At 45.4% G+C, this 21,727-nt stretch overlaps 1 protein-coding gene across 3 annotated transcripts; it reads left to right on the forward strand.

The window, feature by feature from the left end:
* Positions 1–752: 752 nt before the first annotated feature.
* On the forward strand, positions 753–20,625 carry LOC309358982 (semaphorin-4A-like). 3 transcript variants are annotated; one of them, XM_081892361.1, is made up of 14 exons: positions 753–828; positions 3,034–3,195; positions 4,766–4,926; positions 6,074–6,133; positions 6,671–6,769; positions 8,588–8,699; positions 9,820–9,927; positions 10,750–10,889; positions 12,501–12,670; positions 13,514–13,664; positions 15,783–15,972; positions 16,846–16,961; positions 19,163–19,320; positions 20,081–20,625. In XM_081892361.1, the coding sequence occupies exons 2-14, from the start codon at positions 3,099–3,101 to the stop codon at positions 20,484–20,486; spliced, it is 1,968 nt and encodes a 655-aa protein (XP_081748487.1). In that variant the 5' UTR covers positions 753–828; positions 3,034–3,098; the 3' UTR covers positions 20,487–20,625. The 3 variants fall into 3 exon arrangements, with proteins under 3 accessions (XP_081748487.1, XP_081748488.1, XP_081748489.1); XM_081892362.1 differs by having other exon boundaries at positions 800–828; positions 3,067–3,195; XM_081892363.1 differs by lacking the exons at positions 753–828; positions 4,766–4,926 and having other exon boundaries at positions 3,056–3,195.
* The last annotated feature ends 1,102 nt before the right edge of the window (positions 20,626–21,727 follow it).

Genomic DNA, 21,727 nt, shown 5'->3' on the forward strand with positions numbered 1-21,727 from the left:
CTCAATGTGATCTCCCACCACAGCCCATCACAATTTTATTTAAAACTTTAGCGTGCTTAATCAAAGGGACACTTGCAGCCTGATCCATTTTGTTTTAAAATCCAATCAATTATCTCGGTCCTTTTAAAACAGGCCAAATATATGCAATATCAGGTTGCTCAGCTTGGTTTTTTTCTAATAGCCTTTGGAGTTATGTGTGTGTGGTAAAAAAACACCTTTGATATATATATTTTTTTAAAGCATTTGTCATTTGCTTCTCCCCTTAGCAGAAGTGTTTGTGGTGAGATTGTTCCAAAATTAAAGAGCTATGGACAATTGGTTTTCATATAAAAACAAAGGAGGCAGCCTATCCACCTTCTTCTTTAGCTCTTTATGAGTGGACATTGATAGGGAATTGAAAAATAAAGAACTTATTTCACATCTCCTAACGACAGCCTGGGCCTCAATAGCCTATTTTTGGAAGATCTAGCTAATTGGGATTGTTAGCGTACCAAAAACTTGGCAAATTGCTCTTTAATGTATACAGAAGTCACTGCACTAGAGATCACTTTTTTAAATACCTGGTTTGATTCGATTTCGAATACAAACGTAGAAGCCCATGCACATCCAGTGCCGCCAGTTTATACGGATGTTTGAATTCGCAATTATAGGAAAGGGTTCCATTTGAACCAGGGCGATTAGCAACCATTCAAAGAGGAAAAAATCATTGTTTCTCCTAACTTCTGATGCTATTGGCTGCCATTGTTTGATGTCACAGACAAGCTGAGCACCAAAGGGTTGGGGCTTGCTGAGAGAGGTCAGAACAAGAAACATGAGCCTGGGGGAAGGGTAAGTGCTGGTGAAGGAGAAGACCTTGTGGCCTGAAATATACTCTGAGTTGAGAGTGGATTCCATTCCCTTTATTCAGCTCATAGTGGTGAGGAGGAATATGGCCTAACTGGGCAAAGAGCAATTGAACCTGGGCAGGATAGGCAAAGGGGATGTGGGGGCCTGGAGAACTGATATTTAAAGGATGAGCAGGGGAGGCAGGAATCATTACATTTATTCCAGAGACTTCCATTTATTCCCCCAAAACATCAGGTTCTAGATTCACTCTGGAAATTCTCCTGGCCTCCATCAGACACCATGTTTGGGATAAGGAGGATTTCTCCTCCTGCAGGAGTACAGGTTCCCGCCCCCCCCCCAAAATCCATTTCCATATCAATTTACCTTCCTTGTAAGTGTTCTCTGTTCTGTGCACTTAACTGCTGATTTATTATTCCTTCTGGTAGATGGTGGTCTTGCTAGTTCTCTCCACTTTGAGAACTCGTTCTGGTTGGCAAAGCAAAATTATGAGTCTCCTCTCAGTAACATTGTCCAGGGGTCTCATATGCATCCACTCTACTAAATCCCCCCCTCCTGAGTCCTGTGGGTGGCATCTGAGAGGCTTATAAATCAAGAGGGTTTTTTGAGCTGCTCATAGAAAAGAGTTGGAAACCTAGGAGAGGCCTACATAGGACCCATAAATCCTGCTGCCATGAACTGGTTGTCTTTAAGATTCCATAGGGCATTCCTAGGATCTTCAGTGTGGCACTCATTGCACCCTCAGGTGCCATGCCTGGCCCATCCCATATTTTGGGGGTTTTTTTAATAGTGTATTTTATCACCATTGGAATGTCTGGCTGGAAAATGATTCTCACCTGCTTACCTCTCTTTCCTCTAAATGCTTCTAGGGTCTAGCATTTTTGTTTGGTGTATATTTTGCCTGATTTTCACTAGCTGTTAGGGGAGCAGTTCTTTGCCCTAATTTTCTTTTTCTTGTATTTTGCCTTGGTTTTTTTGTTACTGTTTGATCTGAGGACAACCTTGTCACTGAATCCGTAGGCAATAGGCAGCAGCATAGTCGCGTCAGGCTTTCTGTCTTTTGCTGATTTGTACTTTTCGTTAGGAGTCTTTGCAGTCTTGTAGCAATAGCCCCATATTTCTTGAAGAACATTTCCAAGACTTCTCGGTAGGTTTACGGCCATGAAAAGCTCTGCTTGAGCACTTTGCCCTCTTAGTTTGCAGCTGTTGAATGGCTCAAGTATATCATTCCAGACTTCACACAAAATACCAGCCTCCAAACTGTGCTTTATGTCCCTCGGGGTCTTTGCACCTGACATTTGAGATTCATCTTCCTCAATTCTCTCTGGGGCTCTGAGGATGTTGGCATGTATACCTTCAGCATCGACACTCTGAAAAATTTGAGCATTAGCCACTCGTTTGTCAGGGAGTTTCCACAGTCGCTTCCAGCATATTGCTATTTCCATGTGGGATTCAATCACATTCAGGCAGATTCAGCTTTCACAATTAAGGAAGGTTTGGAACTCTTAAACAACAAATTCACTTTTTGCAATAAAGAAAGTGATTGAAAAATGCACTGGAAAGTGTGGGATTGCAGAGTTTCCAGACCAAGCTCCAAGGGGAGCTCCACATAGAACACACTGCAGTAGTCCAGTCTCAGGATCACTAACCCTTAGATTATACTGGCAGGATAAAGGTAAAAGGTAAAGGTACCCCTGACCGTTAGGTCCAGCCACGGATAACTTGAGGGTTGCGACACTCATTTCGCTCTATAGGCTGAGGGAGCCAGCGTTTGTCTACAAACAGCTTCTGGGTCATGTGGCCAGCATGACCAAGCCGCTTCTGGCGAACCAGAGCAGCGCACAGAAATGCCGTTTACCTTCCTGCTGGAGCAGTACCTATTTATCTACTTGCACTTTGATGTGCTTTCGAACTGCTAGGTGGGCAGGAGCAGGGACCGAGCAACGGGAGCTCACCCCATTGCGGGGATTCGAACTGCTGACCTGATCAGCAAGCCCTACTCTCTGTGGTTTAGATCACAGTGCCACCCAGGATAGCCTAATCCAAATATGTGTCAAGCTGGTGCAGCAGATGAAGCTGATGAAAGGCTCGCTTAGCCATAAGGAACCCTTAGGCCTCAGAAGTGTAGCAACACATTGCTACCTTTTTAGAGGTGACTTCTTCCTTATTTTCTTCTGAATTTCTTGACAGCTACCAAGTTAGCTGCCTTTCTCCTGCTTGCAGAGATCCCAGCGACCACCTGCTGATTGACAACCATGAACCCCAAACAGTCTTTATGCCTCTTCGGGTTCCTCCTGACATTTGCCACCGCTCTGGCCACGGATCTGATGCCGAGGCAACACATCCAGATAAGTGAGTAACTCACAGGAGGACAGAGGCAGAAGCTGCCCCCTGGGGGAGACATTAAAGGGTACCTGGAAGGAGATGAGCAGATTTCAAACCTAGGACTGCCCTATTTCTGAATCTTCCCAGACATTACTGGGATTTCAAAGGCAGACTTGATGTCCAGGGCGAATTTCCGAAAGGCGGTGCTTTGTCCTGGATCTTGGGCAAGTCAGTCGAACAACTTTTGGAGTGTCCTGGTTTTTACTTTTTAAAATAGGGCAACCTTACCAAACCTGTTACTTCAAAGGTAACCCAGGGCATCATTCAGATTGACACCGCCCCCACCCCCAACAAACCTCATAACAGGTATCAACATGCTGTTGTATAAACTGCCAACAAAGCAAATGGTTCTCATTGCTCCCCCTGGTGGAATTTGCTTATAGCAACTTGATTGTTCAGCAGGAAACCCCCCCCCTTTTTTTTGCTAGCTACAGACACCAACGCAGCACCTGCACTTTGGAACTGCACCTGCACTGCTACCACCCATTATCTTCCCTCCACAGTACCTAGCTGCAAGTTGAATGCGCAAGATCCACCTTGCGACTTTCCAATTTCACCTCCATTCTTCCTTCCTTGCTTGCCAAGTCCACCCATTATTTCATCGCCCCCTCTGAGGCCTCCGTAGCCCCCAAGCATCCATATGGGGTTCCCAGTCTGATGCCAGCACCAGTATTGGTGGATGGAAAGGAGGAGTTTGAGGTGGCCCAGAACTTGGACTCTTGACATTGTCCTGGAAAGCTGCAATATCTCACTGACTGCAAGGGCTGTGGACCAGATGAACAATCCTAGGAAGTCATTGCTAAAGTGCATGCTCCAAAGGTGGTGACTCAGTTCCACAAACGCTGCCCTAACAAAGCCAGCGCCTGAGGGTGGCACATGCCCCTCTAACTGCCAGGTTTCAAGGTGCTTCTTTCAAAATGGCGCCAGGCTATGTCTTGCACCGAGTACACTGTCCATGTTTGGGGCGGAGGTGCAGCATATGCACATATATACCACCAGGGCTGGGCGATATGTGGTTTTCAACATTGCGATATATATCACCAGCTAAACATTGTGATGTATCGATATATCACGATGCCTGAAATAAGAACAGAGCTATGTAAAGGCACTGGCTGGCTTCAAAGTTTATCTCACATTGCGATTTTGGTACAGCACACACACACACGCAAGCACCATGATTCACGATATATAGCCAGGTCAAAAATTATGAAACCGATATCATGATATGGACTTCAGACCATTTTTGGATGATATATTGATATATCACCCACCCCTATAGACCACCCAATGTTCAGCCCCTGTAAGACAGCTTCAGCATCAAGGAACAAAAGGCACACCCTGACTTCGCCTCTGGGGACCGGGAAGCAAGAAAGCTGAGCTCCTCTAGCCACTGAAAACCAGAACTGGCTACCCAGTCCATCCAAAATGTGTGGCTCTCTGGTTAAAAGCAGGCCAGGTTATCTACCTCCCACCCCCATCCCCTGGTCAGTTGGCATTGCTTGCTGAAAATGTACCTAACATCTTTTCCCTTCCTCAGGGAACCCTCGGCCAATTATTGCACAATACCACCAAAAGGGAGTTACAAATTGTGCCAGTTTTGTCCTGAGCACAGATAGGAAAACTCTCTATGTGGGAGCCAGAGACACCGTTGTCGCTCTTGACACTGCCAGAGCCAAAATCAACAACCCAAAGGGCATGGTGAGTAAGAAACGGCAATTCAGAATAAGACGTGCGGGGGGAAGACTTGGGGTGGTCTTCTGGTTAGCCCTCCTCTAGATGACAGCCCTTGTCTTCCCCCACCCACCACTTTTTGGAGAGATGTTGGGAAGCCTTTTCTGAAAAGGTTTCCTACATGTGCACTGGAGTTCTTTGCGTTTCAGCCCTCACCCTGGCCAAACCATTGTTTGCTGTTAGACACCCCAACCAGGAAACTGTGGCTTGTGTGCTTGCCATCCAAACCGGGTGTGAAAGAAACCACAGCTTGTAGTTGGTTTATAGTCCTGGTGTGATGTGCAATAAAAAAAAAATGTGGTGTGGTCACACCAGGGAATATCCAAATTTATCATAGAGGGGAGAAGAGAGAAAGAGCAAAGGCAAGGATGGGGAAGAAATTGAGTTCACAGTTTAACGTGAACCCACTCAACTGACACCTTGCCCCAAACAATGCACAAACTGAAGCACAACTATTATTCAAAACTCACGCTTTTCTGAATTTTGGAATGTAGTTCTGCAGCCAAAAAGTGTCAATGAGGAGAACTGTTTGCAAAATGTATGTGTATGTGTATATGTGTGTGTGTGTGTGTCTGTGTGTATGTAAACATACAAAATGTATTACATTAGGCAAAACTGCCCACAACAATGTGTGCATTAGGAGAAACTTGCGCTAAAACGCAGGCATTTTTTGTGAGGACTTCAGAAAAATAAAGCACGAATCAATACAGAAATGTGGAGAATTGAACTTAAGATTAGAAAAGTAAGAAACGGAGTGAAAGCAAAATAGATGGCTTCATCCATCCCTATTGCATGCAGACAGAAGGCTCAGCCCCACAGTTTGCCATTTCTGTCAACTTAGTTAGCGTTTTATTCGAATACAGAGACTGTTGCTGGTAAACAGAGGCAGTCTTTATTTATTTATGTATTGGCTTCTTTAACAGCATTTCTAAATCAATTATTTTTTTTCAAGAGAACTCAAAGCGGTATACATAAACACAACATTGAAACAGTATTTTTTTAAAAAAAAATCCCAGATGTGTTAGCTTAAGGCTGAGCATTTGCACTCTTGGCAACAAGCCTTGGTGTTGTTATCTTTCTCTAAAGCTCCCTTCTTCCACTTTTCCTGTAATAGGTACGCTGGGCCCCCACGAGGGAGATAAAGGACATCTGTAAACTCAAAGGCAGACAGGAGGTAATGGGGTGAGGGGTAGCGGATAAGGGAAGATTTACAACCTAAGAATGTGGTGTGCAGGGCTGGCCCACTCATGGGTCTGGGTGCCTCAGGGCAGCAGCTGGGAAAGTCGGCAAATCTGGTCTCCCAGGAGTGCACCGTTCACCGTTCTCCTCTTCAGCCCGCCTCCTGCGCAGCCCTCCTGCAGCCACAGGACACCCCACCCGGCAGTTGCCACAGCAGCATTCTCCTCCAGTGCTCGCATCAGCAGCATGAGCAGGAGAGGCTGTCTTGTCTCGTTCTGAAGTGGAACAGTACTAACCTAATGCTATTACATCCAAGCTCTAAAATCTTCTAGCTGCACTGCTGCTTCGTGATTCTATGACTAAATAAATAGATCCACCATCCCTTGAAACCTTCAAGATCCCTTTTGAGCTTGCAGAGCAGGAAAGGGGCTGGCTTTTCATGCTTTTTAACCACCTGCCAGTGGAAGCCTCCTGTGGGATAGAAATGTTACCTGGAAGTTGAATCCTGATTTTCCCCTCTTCTTCTCCACAGATGGAATGCTTGAATTTTATCCGTGTCCTGGTGCAACTGAACGACACACACCTTTACAGCTGCGGGACGTATGCTTTCAAACCCACCTGTGCTTACATTGTGAGTTCCTGGGGGAGAGAGATGGGGGGATGACAAGGGCCTTCAGTGTGACTTGTCCTGTTCAGGGTCAGGGGTTGGGGGACACGGGTGGTGCTGTGGTCTAAATCACGGAGCTTCCTGGGCTTGCTGATCAGAAGGTTGGCAGTTTGAATCCGTGTGACGGGGTGAGCTCCCGTTGCTGTGTACCAGCTTCTGCCAACCTAGCAGTTTGAAAGCATACTAGTGCAAGTAGATAGATAGGTACCACTGCGGCAGGAAGGTGAATGGCATTTCCGTGAGCTCTGGCACTTGTCACTGTCCTCCGTGCGCCAGCAGCAATTTATTCATGCTAGCCACATGACCCAGAAAGCTGTGTGTGGACAAACACTGGCTCCCTTGGTCTGAAAAGCAAGATGAGGGCCACACCACCCCATAATCGCCTTTGACTGCACTTAACCGTCATGGGGTCCTTGACCTTTACCTTTATCTTACCGTATGTTCAAGCCCTACATTGGGCAAAAAGATTCCTGCATTGCAAGGGTTTGGCCCTTGTGATCCTTCCAACTCTATGATTCTACACAAACACGACTGGAACAGTATTCCTGCTGAGAAAAGCACTACCTGTGCTTTCCATAAACAGCTGAAGACAAGCTTTTCTAGCTGTGTGAAAATGTGCCTGTCATCATGGGTGGTCATTTTGTATTGTGTTTAAACTCATATTCCATTGTTTTCATACTGTCTTTAAAACTATTTCAACTTCTGCTTCATATGATGGTGAATTGTCTTGAAAAGTATATGTAAAAGAAAACTCATAAATTAATAAACAGCAACAACTTCAGTCTCCATACTGAATGAATGAAGAGGTTATATCAGGGGTCAGCAACCTTTTTCAGCCATGGGCTGGTCCACCGTCCCTCAGACCATGTGGTGGGCTGGACTATATTTTGGGTGGGGGGGGGGAATGAACAAATTCCTATGCCCCACAAATAACCCATAGATGCATTTTAAATAAAAGCTCACATTCTACCCATGTAAAAACACCAGGCAGGCCCCACAAATAACTCAGAAATGCATTTTAAATAAAATGACACATTCTACTCATGTAAAAACACACTGATTCCCAGACTGTCTGCGGGCCAGATTGAGAAAGTGATTGGGCCGCATCCAGTCCCCAGGCCTTAGGTTGCTTACCCCTGGGTTATCTAAAGCTATGGGTAGTGACAGTAGCAGGTCAGTAATAAAACACCTGGTGTCTGTGAAGTTGACTCTTTATGCCACCTACCCACCCCTGAAACTAGAGTAGCCTAGGACTGAGAGGCTGAGCCATAAGACCAGACATCCCTGGTCCAAATCTTGCTTCACCATGAAGTTGCTAGACAAACCTTAAGCAAGCCATTCTTGCTCACACCTCATCTCCTCCATCTGTAATAGGGGAATAACAGTCAGAGTTTAGTCAGAGCTCACTCACCATCTTCCAAACATAGAGCCCATGTGGCTAAAGGATTCGCCCTTGGTTGGGAAGATCTGGGTTTGAGCCTCATCCAGCCACAAAACTTACTGAACATCTTTGAACCAGTTGAGCACTCCCTCTTGACCTAACCACGAAATTGTTGGAAGGAGAAGAACAAAGCAAGGGACCAACATACAGCACCCTGAACTCCTTGGAGGAAGAGAAAACCCGTGCTCAAAATGCAACAGATATATTTATGCATAGTGATATTAGCAGGAAATGACATATCCCAAATTCAGCAGCAATCGGGACGCTTGGTTTCTGAAGCACACCATCCCATACATTCTGTTCCTTTTTGTCTCTTCCCTTTCCTTTTCCTGTCTTGCTAGGACCTACAAACATTTGCTGTGGTGACTGATGCAGACGGCAAACAGCGCCTCCTGGATGGGAAAGGTGTCACCCCCTATACTAACAATTATAAGAACACAGCAATTCTCATTGGTGAGTCATCTGGAAAGGGAAGGGATTCACTTCCTTTGATATTGAATGTTTGCAGCACCCCCTAATGCCCCCTCCTGAGCCACTTTCCTGCCCCCATGACTCATTGCAAAGGCTCTCTTCCAGCCTCCCACAACTGAGCACCCTTCTGGTGTTTTTGGACTACAAATCATCTGTGTTGGCTGGGGCAGGTGGGAGTTGTAGTCTTAAACATCTGGAGAGCATCCTTCTGAGGGAAACCAATGGACTGTCTCCTGCCTATTTGAATGCTAGAAGGGTATTTGTTCTTATTTAAATATATGACTAGCCCCAACACTAACCATTACACCACACTGGCTTCCTAGAACACTTCTGCAATGGGGCAGCACTATAAATCAAGTAGGTAAATAAATATGGGGAAAGCAAAATAACACTCAGAGAAGAATCTGAAATATTTTCCTTGAAGCTTGAATTTGTTTTATTCTGGATTGTTTCATTTGATATTATGATGTGTAGTCTCTCTTTAGAATATAAAGCAGTATAGAAATAACAGCAGCAGCAGCAACAACAACAACAGTGTGTGAAGTGGCATGCTGTGTATTGCACAGATCCATGCAGGTGCCTTTCACATGGATATGCAGTGGAGACAAGATGCCCACTTTGAGATACAACTTGTAGGGTCGGGACCAGCCCATCCACGAGGCAGTCTGAGGCAGCCCCCTCAGGCAGTGGAATCCAAGGGTGGCCTTCCTCAACACACACACACAAACACACTATTGTCTCCACTAGAGAAGCAGCTGCGGCACCTTCTAGGAAGAGATCTCACAAGAGCATCATAAAATATTATGAGAGCCCTTTGAGATCTCGCTGCAGCCGCAAGACTTGTGGGGCTGCAAGGGGGGGGGCATACGGCATATGCAGGGCACGCTTTCTCGTTTTGCCTCTGGTGGCAAAACGGGATGAGCCATATCTGTGTAGTGGTCCTGGGGAGAGAGCTGATCAAGGTGAGAAAAGCACGCTCGCTGCCAAGATCTATAGCCAAGCATCTCCAGGGTAAAAATGGGGGCAGTGTATTACCAGAAATCCAGAAAGCAGGAACTGTTCCTGGGTAAGAACCATCTTCTGTCCTGTCTTTACTCTGCAGATGGTGAACTTTATGCAGCTACCAAGAATGACTTTCAAGGGATAGACCCTATCATCACTCGTACCCTGGGCAGCAAGACAATTTTGAAGACAGAGCAGTGGATGGAATGTAAGAGTAGGTTTGGGGCACTGAGAGAGTGGAAAGTTTCTTAATCATCCAAATAGAGTCCAGTGACTCCCACTGCCCACCACTGCCTGGTCACCTGGGCAGCTGATATGTTAATGGATTGGTCGGACGCAGAGGAATGGAGGGAGGAACCAGCTGGGGAACCACCAATGAAAAAAGGCTCAGAGCCCGGGGAGTTGTGGTAGGAGAAAGATGAGTGCTCACAGGGAGAAAACTGGGAAGAGGAGGTGTCGGAAGCTGAGGAGGCAACAGGGCTTAGTGAGCGGGAAAAATCTGTAACAGAGAGAAGTCCAGAATAGAGGCAGAAGATGAAGCAGGGCAGGGGGGAGCCAAGAGGCAGAGATGAGTCCAGCTGCTGAAGGGCCATGGGTGTCTCCCCCTTCTGCTGCAACAAGCTCCCCTCCCCACTTGTCTCCCAGAACCTGAAGAAACTTGAAAAGTGTGAAGGAGAGTCTCTGATTGCCTGGAATAAACCCTGGAGATGAAGGGACTTAGACAGCTGTGGGGAGGTGAGAGCTTTCAGTCTCAGCAACTGCTTCATGGGGCCAATACTTAGCAGAGATGGGTTGTTGTGCTCATTAGGCCTGACACTTCTGTACAGATCCTGTTTTTGCTAATAAAGAGTTAACACCAACTTGCACAGTGTGATTTACTGCTGGCTGGCTCCTGACAGTTAACAGGTTGGTGGCTGGAGAAGATGCATCTCCTCAACAACCAGCATTCCCTTTGGAATTCACGCCAGTGGGGTCATGAACTGAGAGGGTGAAGGGCATCTCATGTCTGGTTTGTGGCTTCCCTCTGCAGCTGATGCAACGTTTGTGGCCTCCATCAACATCCCAATTGCCCCAGATGATCAGAAAATCTATTTCTTCTTTTCGGAAACAGCAAAGGAATTCAACTACTTGGAAAAGGTGGTTGTTTCGAGGGTGGCGCGCATTTGCAAGGTGAGCTGCCTCCAAAATCAAGGGCACATTTGAGCTGGGACTTGCTTGGCCTATTTTTTTAACCCTTGAATGTCTAGAGGAGTAAGATGTGAGCAAGTGCAGAGTGGCTGTCCCTTGCCTCTTGTCCTGGCATATCTGGAATTGGGAAAGACAGCTTCCCAGGAAGGAAATGGAGACAGAATTTAATTTTAATTATGCTAATATAATGGAAAGACCAAGCATTTGGGGGGACTTTTTCATTTAGAAGAAAAGGCAACAGTAAGGCAGTGGTGGATAGACTCAATTTTTCCTCTTTCATACTGCTACAAATTAGAGGGCCACCCCCCTGAAGTAGATTCAGGGCCCGATAAATGAGAAGACTTCTTCAAACAGTATGTTATTCTCCAGGGGGCCCCGGTCTCAGGAATTTCATCTTCTCACGAAAGTTGCCATGACCCCCAGGTTTCAACAGGGTCAGGCCTGGAGTGAGCAGCCTCAGGTAGATGATGGTGAAGGTGGAGGGAGTGGCAACTCAGGTCGGAGGTTCTGTCTCCTTACTCCAGCTGTTAGGGAGAGGGAAGCAGACCCACTAGCTCTGCACACCACTTCTCCCGCAAAACAGAGCCTCTTGGGGAACTGGGAAGGACTTGGAGAAGCTGGAGGGGTGACTGAGATGGAGCTGGGGTGGCAGGACACCACCCCATCACTGAGAACCTGGGGCTGCCTTTGTTGATGGGACCAGACACACTTACCTTGATGAAGCACACATCTTAAGTACACCTTTCCTGTAAGGGGAGAAAGTGCCTCATGAATAAAGCTTGCTATGCCTTGTCCTTAATAGCTTGGTGGGAAGGGCACAGCAGCTTGTTGAGACATCTTTGTTTGCTTTTGTCCAGTCATGAAAACTGGAACCTGCTTTTAAATTCTTGTAATGAGACTTCCATGCCTCAGCCTACTGTCAGACCTGTGCCTACTGCACACCTGAGTAAAGATTTCTCTCTTACTTATACCCAGAAGCCTTTGTTGCGGTGTTTGGGGACAGCAGCCAGGGCAAAAGTAGTTGCAAGCAAAGACAGGGCTTCCAGTGCAGCACTCTCCGAACAGAGCAAGGGCAAGTTCAGGGAATCCACATAGGCCAAACCAGGAACCAGCAGCAAAACTGAGAAACAGTTCAAGGTCAATATCACAGGGTTGTCCACAAGGTACAACATCGCAGAGAGGCATAACTAGAGTTGGGAAGAATGAGCTAGAGACTGGAGGGTGGTGATGGCACCAGCTTCTTCCCTTCCCAGGATCTCTACCATTCTGTGATTCTATGAAAACAGTCAAGCACAAAGAAAGCAAGAACAATAGCAGGATAAATAGAGGAAAAACAGCAATCGTGATTACCCAAAGAGCCATAAGAGAATCCCAGGGCCTGTTCCTTAAAAGGTTGCCCCTGTCTTCCGCCCGAAGGCCAACAAAGAGAAAGGGGTTAAGTCTCACAGATAAACTGGACATCAGAAATGAAGATGCTGCAACAACAAAAGGGCATGAGGGCAGAGGGAGGGAGGGAGGGAGATCAGGAGGGGCCAGGGGAGGAAATAAGAGATGACTGGTTTGTCAATGGTCTTGCTTTTCCATCCTCTTCAGAATGATGCTGGAGGAGAAAAGTTGCTGCAGAAGAAATGGACGACATTTGTAAAAGCTGCTCTCTCCTGCACCCCAGAGGGACAGTTACCTTACAGTGTCATTCAGCACGTATTTGCCCTTCCACATCATGGAGGCGACACAGTTCTCTACGCTGTCTTCACTCCTCAGTGGTAAGGCTGTGACAACTCATTGTACCCAGGGCTATTTTGTGCTGTAGCCGCTCAAAATAAGGATGGAGAAGAGATCTGGCTCATGTCCCCTTTTTAACAGAAACCTGCCTAATCTGCACTTCCCTGAACAGCAGGTGAACTGGAACACAACTATCCTTTGAAATCTGCACTGCTCTGAATTTTGCAATGCAGTTCAAAAGAAAAAGTGGGGGAAAGTGTGAGAAAATGCTCATGTTGGGGAAGTGTGCCTAGATGCCTAAATTTATGAAAGTAATGTACAAAAAGAATCATAATAGGTGAAAATCTCTTGCAAAAAAGAAAATGCATCTCTTTGGGGAAATATGTACTAATTACAGACAATTTTTTATGTGGACTTCTTCGAAAAATTCACAAACAGATATGGACATTATCAATAGCTGTGTGTCAATCCGAACTTTTTCTGTGGTTTCTTACCGTAGATTGTGGCATGAGTAAAGGTTGGCATAACTTCATATGAAAAGAGATCCCCTTTATGAACTTTTCTTGACCTGGAAACCAGAAGTTGTGTCAGAGCCCTGCATTGTGGGTGCCCTATAGTTGGCGCCAGTGCTTGGTAGTGTATGTATGAATACATGTGAGCGCTGGACATACATGTGGTTTCTGACACACACATTGCAACAAGGTGACAAGCTGATTTTCACGCTGGAAAAGTGAGAAAGCAATATCAGATTCATCCATCCCTATCTTGGAATCCATTCTTTGGTCCCACAGCGAACTAAACAGTAATGAAGATAAGTGCCTCTGAGCATTTGCAGAGTGCCTTTTCATTCTAGTGGTGCAGCTGACTTGCCCATCTCTTTGCAGGAAAGTGGGAGATCTCTGGAGCTCGGCAGTCTGTGCCTTCAGCCTTGCTGCTATCAACAAAGTCTTTGATGATGGGAAATTCAAAGAGCAAAACAGCTTTTCCCAATGGATGCCGTATGAGGGGGAGGTCCCAGACCCTCGCCCTGGCAGTGTGAGTATCGCTTCAAGCCCTCTTAGAAGAGTGTGAGCAGGGACCAGGTGAACATGAGCTTCTGGTGGGGAATGCTTGCAAAATTCTCCTCCTTTCTCCCCAGTTTTGGAGCTGTTGTTTTTCTGGAGTAGAATGGGTGTTTTCAAAGTCCTCTTATCAGTGTTTTTTTCCCCCTAGAAAAATAGGTGCCAGTCCTCACCATGAAGTTGTTGCAATAAGTGCCACACTTTTTGTGGAAATGTTGTGGATAGTAGCAGAGGATATACTGATTAAATATTATCCCTCCTCACTCATACTAGTGAGCTAGCAGCAGAGCACTATCCCTTATCTGGAAGCAAGTTGATGGATTCCCTAGAATCATATAAGTTCAACAATCCAGTCTGGCTTGTCCAGATTGGATTGTTCCTGGTAAATTTCCCCTTTAGTTCCCTCTTAAAAACAATAATGACGCGACAGTCTTCTTTTAAAAGTATTGGTAAAGTTTACTTACATTCAGTTCACAGTTTTGTCCTGAAGGCAGGCTTTATCTTGCAGTTGCAGTTACAGTTGTAGAGAAAGGAAGTCTGAGCTAGGCCTCAGACTTTCTACCTTGTGGCATCCATCCTCTGTAAGGATGAGCCGGCAGAAGATGGTAAAAAAGCAGCAAAAGAGCCAACGAAAGGAAGATGGCTTTGCGACTAGCCCTTTTATGGGGTCTGCTAGGGTCATGCCCATCTACCTGGTCACACACAGGGGGAGTGTGATCCAGAGCATGTATGACAGGAAGTTCTCCCTGTCTGGAGCAACATTCCCCTGTGTGTCCACTCTAGGAAACAGCAAATGTTGTACAGTATTTGACTGCTACAGTGAAGATACGCCCCACACTTTTTAACAACAAAAAAGAGGTTCCGGTACTGTGTCCCCTTGAGGTACCCCCTGAAGAAGGCACTGCCTCTTGTTATTCTGGTAACTTGGTAGTAGAGTACCTGTTTTGGCTCTCAAATGGTCCCAGGCTCCATCCCTGGCATCTCTGGGCAGCGCTGGGAAAGACGCCTCCTTGAGAGCTATTGCACAACATCCAACATCCCTGACCATGGGCCATGCTGGCTGGGTCTGACGGGGGTTGGAGTCCAGCACGTTCTGGAGGTCACCAATCTGGTATAGGCTTTTCCAGTAGAGAGCTAGAAGGATCAATGATTTGACTCGGCTTATCCACACTTATCTTTTGCTCTGCTCTTACCTGGGACAGGTCCGCACTTAAAAGTTCAGTATCTAAGCATTGTTGGTGGTGTTTTTGCCCTAGAGCTTTCCCTGCAAAAACCCGCTCTTTAACGCTCAATTGGAGCAAACGTCTATTTGGGGTTTTGTGGATTGCCGTTTGCTCCAGTTGAGCTTTAAAGAGCGGGTTTTGGGGAGGAAAGCTACGGAGCAAAGAAAAGGGTGCTGAGACATGGAGCTTTAAAGCATGGCCTGTGCCTGGAAACAGTGGAGGAAAAGTAGAATAATAGAATCTTAGAGTTAAAAGGGACCCCAAGGTCCATCTAGTCCAACCCCCTGCAATGCAGGAATCTCAACTAAAGACAGACATCCAACCTCTGATTAAAAACCTCCAGTGAAAGAGAGTACAAGTCTGTTCCACCGTTGAACTGCTCATTGTCAGAAAGTTCTTCCTGGTGTTTAGTCGGAATCTACTTTCTTGTAACTTGAAGCTATTGGTTTGAGTTACCTTCCAGAGCAGGAGAAAACAAGCTTGCACCATCTTCAGTGGGGCAGCCCTTGAGATATTTGAAGTTGGCTATCATATCTCCTCTCAGTCTCCTCTTTTCCAGGCTAAATATACCCAGCTCCTTCAACCGTTCCTCATAAGGCTTGGCTTCCAGACCCTTATCATCTTGGTCTCCTTCAGTATAAGGGTTTTTTTGTCATTTATCATGTTTGGGCTTCTTCATAGTGTCTGTGTCCTATTTCCATTGTTGGAAGCATTGTGCCTCTAAATATTAGTTGCTTGGAATTTCAACTAAGGGGAGAGAGTGCTGTTGAACTCAGGTCCTCCTTGCAGGCTTCCCAAAGCTTCTGGCTGACCACTGTGAGAACAGGATGCTGGACTGACCTCCAGCTCTTTTCACATTATCCCTGCAGTGTTCCATCACCCCCACTTCACACAACACCCACAGCTTCATGAGACAGCACTATGTGATGGATGAAAAAATTCAGCCAATCGATAATCGACCTCTACTGGTGCAGCCAAATGTGAAATACACCCAGATTACGGTACACGAATTGCATAACTCCTTGGGAAGGACCTACTATGTGATGTTTCTTGGGACAGGTATGCTTTTATGCTCCAGTAGTAGAGATTGAGTTATTTGTAGGATGCTTTCCCCAGCGAGGCTCGCCTGGCCCCTTTGTTACCTATATTTTGGCACCAGTCAATAACATTCCCTGGGCCTTTGGCTCATCAAACAATCTATGGCTGTTTAAACTGGGGCTGGGTTTTATTGTTTCTGTTATGTATTTTTGTGTTTTTATATTGCAAACTGCCCTGTAATCCTCGGATAAAGGGTGGTACAGAAATTTTAATAATAATAATAACAATAATACTATTGAGCTTTGTGAACTATTTATTTTTTTGACCCAATAAGGGGTAAAAATGAAGGCTGTGACATTTAGCCAACTATATATTAGGCTAGGAATTGTTTGGATTGGGGGGGCGTGTTTATTGCTGTTGTTGTATCTTTTTATTTTATCTTATGACTGATGTGGCAATTGTAAAATCTGCTCGTGTGCTTTGGTGTTTCGTTTCTTGTTCATGACTACGTTTGTTCTGTTTTGCCATTATGTAATTTATATATATATTATAAGTCGCCTTGAGCATGGTTTTAACTTAGGAAAGAGGCATGCAAATAAAACGATAGATTGATTGATGAGGCGGAATGAATCGATCACAAATTTTTCAATTTAAAAAAGTAGAAATCTCAGAGGCTGGCTACCTGTCACCTGCCACAGGTGAACCTCCAAAAGCAGAAGTGAGAATGAACTGCAGGCAGAGTGGAGTTCAGCTTCCCTCACCTGCTTGTCTCCTTAGCTCTCATAACTGGACTCCCACCACACATTTGAGGAGGGCAGGCCCGTATTTCAACAAACTGTTCCGCCACCATCGTATCTAATTTGAGGCCTCGGCATCTTCCCTTACTTTCCACAGACCAGGGCATCATTCACAAAGCAGTGATCGTTGGCAACGAAGCATACATTGTTGAGGAGATCCTGCTGTTTGTGAGGCCAGAGGCGATCAGGAGTCTGCTGCTTTCTCCTGAAGAGGTAGGAAGGCTCTGTTGGCTAGAGACTGGAGCTGCGAGCTTTTAAAAGGCTGTAGCTCAGCCGCAGAGCATCTGCTTTGCATACAAAAGGTTTTCGGTTCAATCCCCAGTAGGGCAGGCAATGTCCCCTGTCTGAGACCCTGGAGAATTTCTGCCAGCCAGGGGGAGCAATAGTGAGCTAGATGAGCCCAGTGGTTTGATGAGGTATTATTAGGCAGCTTCCTCTTTATATCAGTTCTTGATCCAAAAACCATTGGGAGTAGAAAGTACTTTATTCGTGGTGAATGGACACAATGCTTCATGCGCAGAAGGCCCCAAGTTCAGTTTCCAGCACCTCCACCTCCAGTTAGGACTGGGAAAAGATTTCTGACTGAAATCCTAGGGAGCTGATTCCCAAGCAGTCAAGAGACTTCACCTGCATGTGTTCATGGTGAGTTCTGGCACCTCTTTTCCTAGAAAAAGAGCAGTGTGTGTGTGTGTGTGTGTGTGTGTGTGTACGTGTATGTATTAGTTACCTTATTGAGAGTTTGGGGTTTTGTTGGGCAGAGTACGGTGCCCCGACTCCTTGCCCTGCTGCCAAACACACATATCTGCCTTTTTAAAATAATAATAATAATATTAGTTTCCCATTAAAAACATCCAATTAATAACAAATCAAATCCAGTCATAATCCAAATCAAGAAAAAACAACACCAAATTACAATCCGAATTATTAATTATTAAATTTCAAACGGACTTCCCATATTCTGGACTTCTGAAGCAATCATCTCACACAATTATATTTTCTGCTTTCTTCTTGTTCTCATATTTTTCACATTCCAATCTTAAACTCTCTGAAAATCCTCAGTCCCTGGCTGATCGAGTCTCATCATTTTAAACAGCCATGTATCCTTTCATCTGACGAGTACAGTTTATATATATATATATATATATATATATATATATATATATATATATATATATTTTCCTTCTGTCCATTTGTCAGTGCAACTTTTCCTGGCTCCACTCTTATCTCCCAGTCTGGGCTGTTGTCTAAGCCTGCTGCTTGAAGTTTAATGACCCAGTATTCCAAAGTTGTTAGGTTGTTAAGCATACTGTTCACTAACATATGGAGCAATGAAGATATAAATCATTTGGTGATTGATCAGCTTTTCCAGGGACCACTCAGACCCACCTCTGGGCCCTGGAGGGGGGCTGCTAGACGCCCGCTTCGCTTTCTCTCTTGCCCATGATGAAGAAAAGCATGCAAACAGATTCACTGTATATTGTGGGATATTTCCCAAATTATTGTCTCAGATTGTTGTAGAATCAGCCAACAAATGTTTCCTACTCCCTCGAAAAAGGGAGTAATTCGCTCTTTTTTATCCTGCGTGAGAGCTAGCAAACGCCATCTTGGCCGCTCCTTTATCTTTTGTCAAGTCCGATTAAAACTGCGCAGCTGAATAATTAATTGTGAACAAATATCCACCTGTACTCCATTTAAAAATTAGATCTCTCTAATGAGGTTCAGCACATAAAAGCAAATGTAGATATAAAGAAAGTATGTACTGATCACCTCCATAAATCAAAACACCATGATGAGAATTTATTTGAAGTCCAAACTTAAACACCACCAACTGTGCAGTTCCGCAAATTGTTTCCTTTTTCTCCTTCAGTCCAGAATATGCCTGTTTTTGGTCAAATCTTATTAATTTTTAAGAAACAGGTGTCCTTGCATGTAGGAGTGGCTCTGGAGAGTGTCAGCCATGCTGTGCTCTTAGACCCAGCGCCCCTACCGCTCGCACCTTGATGTGAGCCGACAGATCACGGGCTATCTGTGGGTCTGTGAGACAGTCCTCCCCCACCCTGGGGAGTCTGCCAGGGCTAATTACTCCCATATTAGCCCTGGGTTACTGGCACGGCTGGGGTCCATTCGTGTGGGAGGCAGCAATTTCCCACAGCAGAAAGCCGGAAGTTGCAGACACACACCTCTGTCTAACTCACATTGATGTTTTGTCAGGCAGGGCCAAAACGCCTCCCTGTAGCTTGTAGTTAAATGTTTATATAACTACATTTTGATTTGACTTTTTAAAGCCTGGTGCCTGTTGTTACGATGACTCCCACAACTTAATTATATACCAGATGCGGAAGGATGACCTGCGGCCTGTCATCCTTTAATGGGTTCCAAATAGTAATGGAGCATCTCTGTCTGTGCATTGTCAGGGAATCCTGCATGTGGGGCATGCCAAAGGAGTCCTTCAAATATCAATGGCCAACTGTGGCATTCACAAAAGCTGTACCGACTGCATTGCAGCGCGAGATCCATACTGTGCCTGGAACGGACACAGGTGCAAAGAAATCCAAATCTCCAATACTAACAGGTAAGTTTTTGTAAGCTAGAGAGCACTCTGTGAAAGCACATAGAAGGGTTAAGGATAGCTCAGTCAGTAGAGCATGAGACTCTTAATCTCAGGGTTGTGGGTTTGAGCCCCACCTAGGGCAAAAATTCCTGCCTTGCAAGGGGTTCGACTAGATGATCTTCGTGGTCCCTTCCAACTCAATGATTCTATGAAAGGATGAGTTCCTTAGTGGGGATGGGGAGTTGTGGAATTTGGTTTGAGTTGCAAATAAATGCAAACCTACCTTATGTGCACTTCAGTTCACTAGGTGATTTGAAATGCAGCTGTCTTCGGATTCTGCGGTGCTGCACACAAAAATTGTTGTAATAGTGAAAATAATGTACTGTAATTCATTAGATTAGGAGATTTGGGTGTGTGTGCATAGATTAAGCCTATAAAAAATGCAAGTTGGGTGCAATGTACATGGAACTGTATGAATTTTCATGCAGACCTTAAAACTGGAAAACACTAAACAGATTATTCCATCCTTTCCTCACACTGAAACCCACACCATACATTTAAAGCACCACTTTAACAGACAAGGAGAATCCTGGGAAGAGATGTGTGTTAAGGGTGCTGGGAACTGTAGGTCAATGAAGTCAGGACCTGTAACAAACTACGGTTCACAGGAATCTTTGGCTGTTAAAGTGGAATAAGACTACTTTAAAAGTATAATGTTAATGTGACCTTGCTATGGTCCAGCAAGGCGGTTCTTACTTTCCTGGGTCCTTCCTTTCCTTAGGGGTAGCTTGAAGCAGGATATTGAGGGAGGACGGCCAGAAATTGGGTGCAGCAGAAGCAGCAACAGCAACAAAAGAAGCAGAGCTTCCCCAAGCTCAATTACTGTGGTGGTTGTGATGACCTTGGTTTTCTTCTCCTTCCCTGACAATCTGAAAATGGAAGGGCCGGGATGCAGGAGCCTCTCTAAAGCCAATACAGCATCAGGTCAAGAGAAACTCCTGCTTCGTGACAGCCAGAGCCTTCCACAAGGCAGCCTTTGCCAGGAAGCTGCCAACAGCTATAAGATCTGCTGTGTCAAAGGTGGTGGTGGATCTTTTCAGAACATCCTGGCTAAAAACAACTGCTTGGACTTCGACCTGGCATATGGGGAAGACTCCAGAGGCGTTGTGGCAGTAGAGGGAATCTAACCTGGTCCAGCTTCATCCCCCTGCAGGAGCAACCTTTTGAGATCACAACAGCTCACCACAGGCAACCAAACAAAGATCTTGCCACTATTGTGATGCTGTTCTCAAGCACCACAAAAGTAAACATGCTGTTACCTCTTGATTTCAAGTTTTCCTTGTCCCCTTTTCTCTACAACGCCATGGGAAAGCCAGGTTGTGCAGCTTGCTGAATCCCTCTCACTTGTTCAGGTCCCTGTCCTCACCTCCATAGATTGACTCACAACCCAAATCCATAGATCTCTCTGTTAAATGTTTGCCTAAATCCTAAAAACAAATGGAATACCAACGCCAATCCCTGATCTTCAGAGCTTTCCAGGTTGGAGATGCTCAGGAATGAAGCTGAAGGATGCTTGTGGGTAAGTCAGGGCTGGGAGGCAGATTTTAAGCTACGAACAATTCAAGGGCAGATACAGGAGGGCAAATTAGCAACACGATGTGCAGCCCGCAAAACCAGCCCCATTGTTAGGCAGCTCTATCATAACGGAAAGTGAGGTCAGAGTCTAGGGGTGCAAGTGGGGGCAGCAGAGCAGGACATTGGCAGGCCCAACCCAAAGGGAATGATTTCTTCTGTGTAAGATTACCTGGAGTTATTATCGTGCCTGAGTTGGTTCCCAGTTTGTCTTCATAACTGAGCCATTCCTATGGCTGATCTGGTTCATGTGGTCTTGGGCCCTTCCATTATGTGCTTGAGATATTTGCAGGGGTGGGGTGGGGAGATGAAGAGAGGAGTGCAGGTTCATACATTGCCTGCTTTAAATTAAAAAATAAAGCGGAGGTAAAGGTCAGCCAGTATGGCCACTTTGGACTTCAATTTGCATCACCCAGCTTAAGCCACAGCATCACTCAAACTATTGTTGAATTAACTGCAGATTATTGTCTCTCTCTCTAGTCGGGACGGGGGAGAAATTTGGTTCAGTTTGCATTTAAAGCCAAATCTATCAGATTTGCATTTTCCAGAACGAAAACACAAATCCACGCTTATCCAGATTTTGCAATACTTTTTGCCATTAGGAAAGTGATGGAGAAATGCGTGAGGTCAATGACTGATCAACAAGATGTACAGCCACCACACAAGCAAATCCCATGAATGCTCAGAGGCTGACCCAAAGGACTCGCTGCTACATCATAATTGCTTTGGACAACAGATGGTTGCCACAGGATCTCCTAACTGCAAGGGTGTTGCCATTGTTTTACATTCCCAACTT

This window comes from Podarcis melisellensis, assembly GCF_964234715.1.
Source record: "Podarcis melisellensis genome assembly, chromosome: 16".
Classification (NCBI taxonomy): domain Eukaryota; kingdom Metazoa; phylum Chordata; class Lepidosauria; order Squamata; family Lacertidae; genus Podarcis; species Podarcis melisellensis.

Coding starts and splice junctions, on each gene's coding strand:
- LOC309358982 (XM_081892361.1), top strand. CDS start 3,099: ATGAACCCCAAACAGTCTTTATGCCTCTTCGGGTTCCTCCTGACATTT. Junction 12,671..13,513: donor GCTGTCTTCACTCCTCAGTG/GTAAGGCTGTGA, acceptor ATCTCTTTGCAG/GAAAGTGGGAGATCTCTGGA. Junction 19,321..20,080: donor CAAATCTCCAATACTAACAG/GTAAGTTTTTGT, acceptor TCCTTTCCTTAG/GGGTAGCTTGAAGCAGGATA.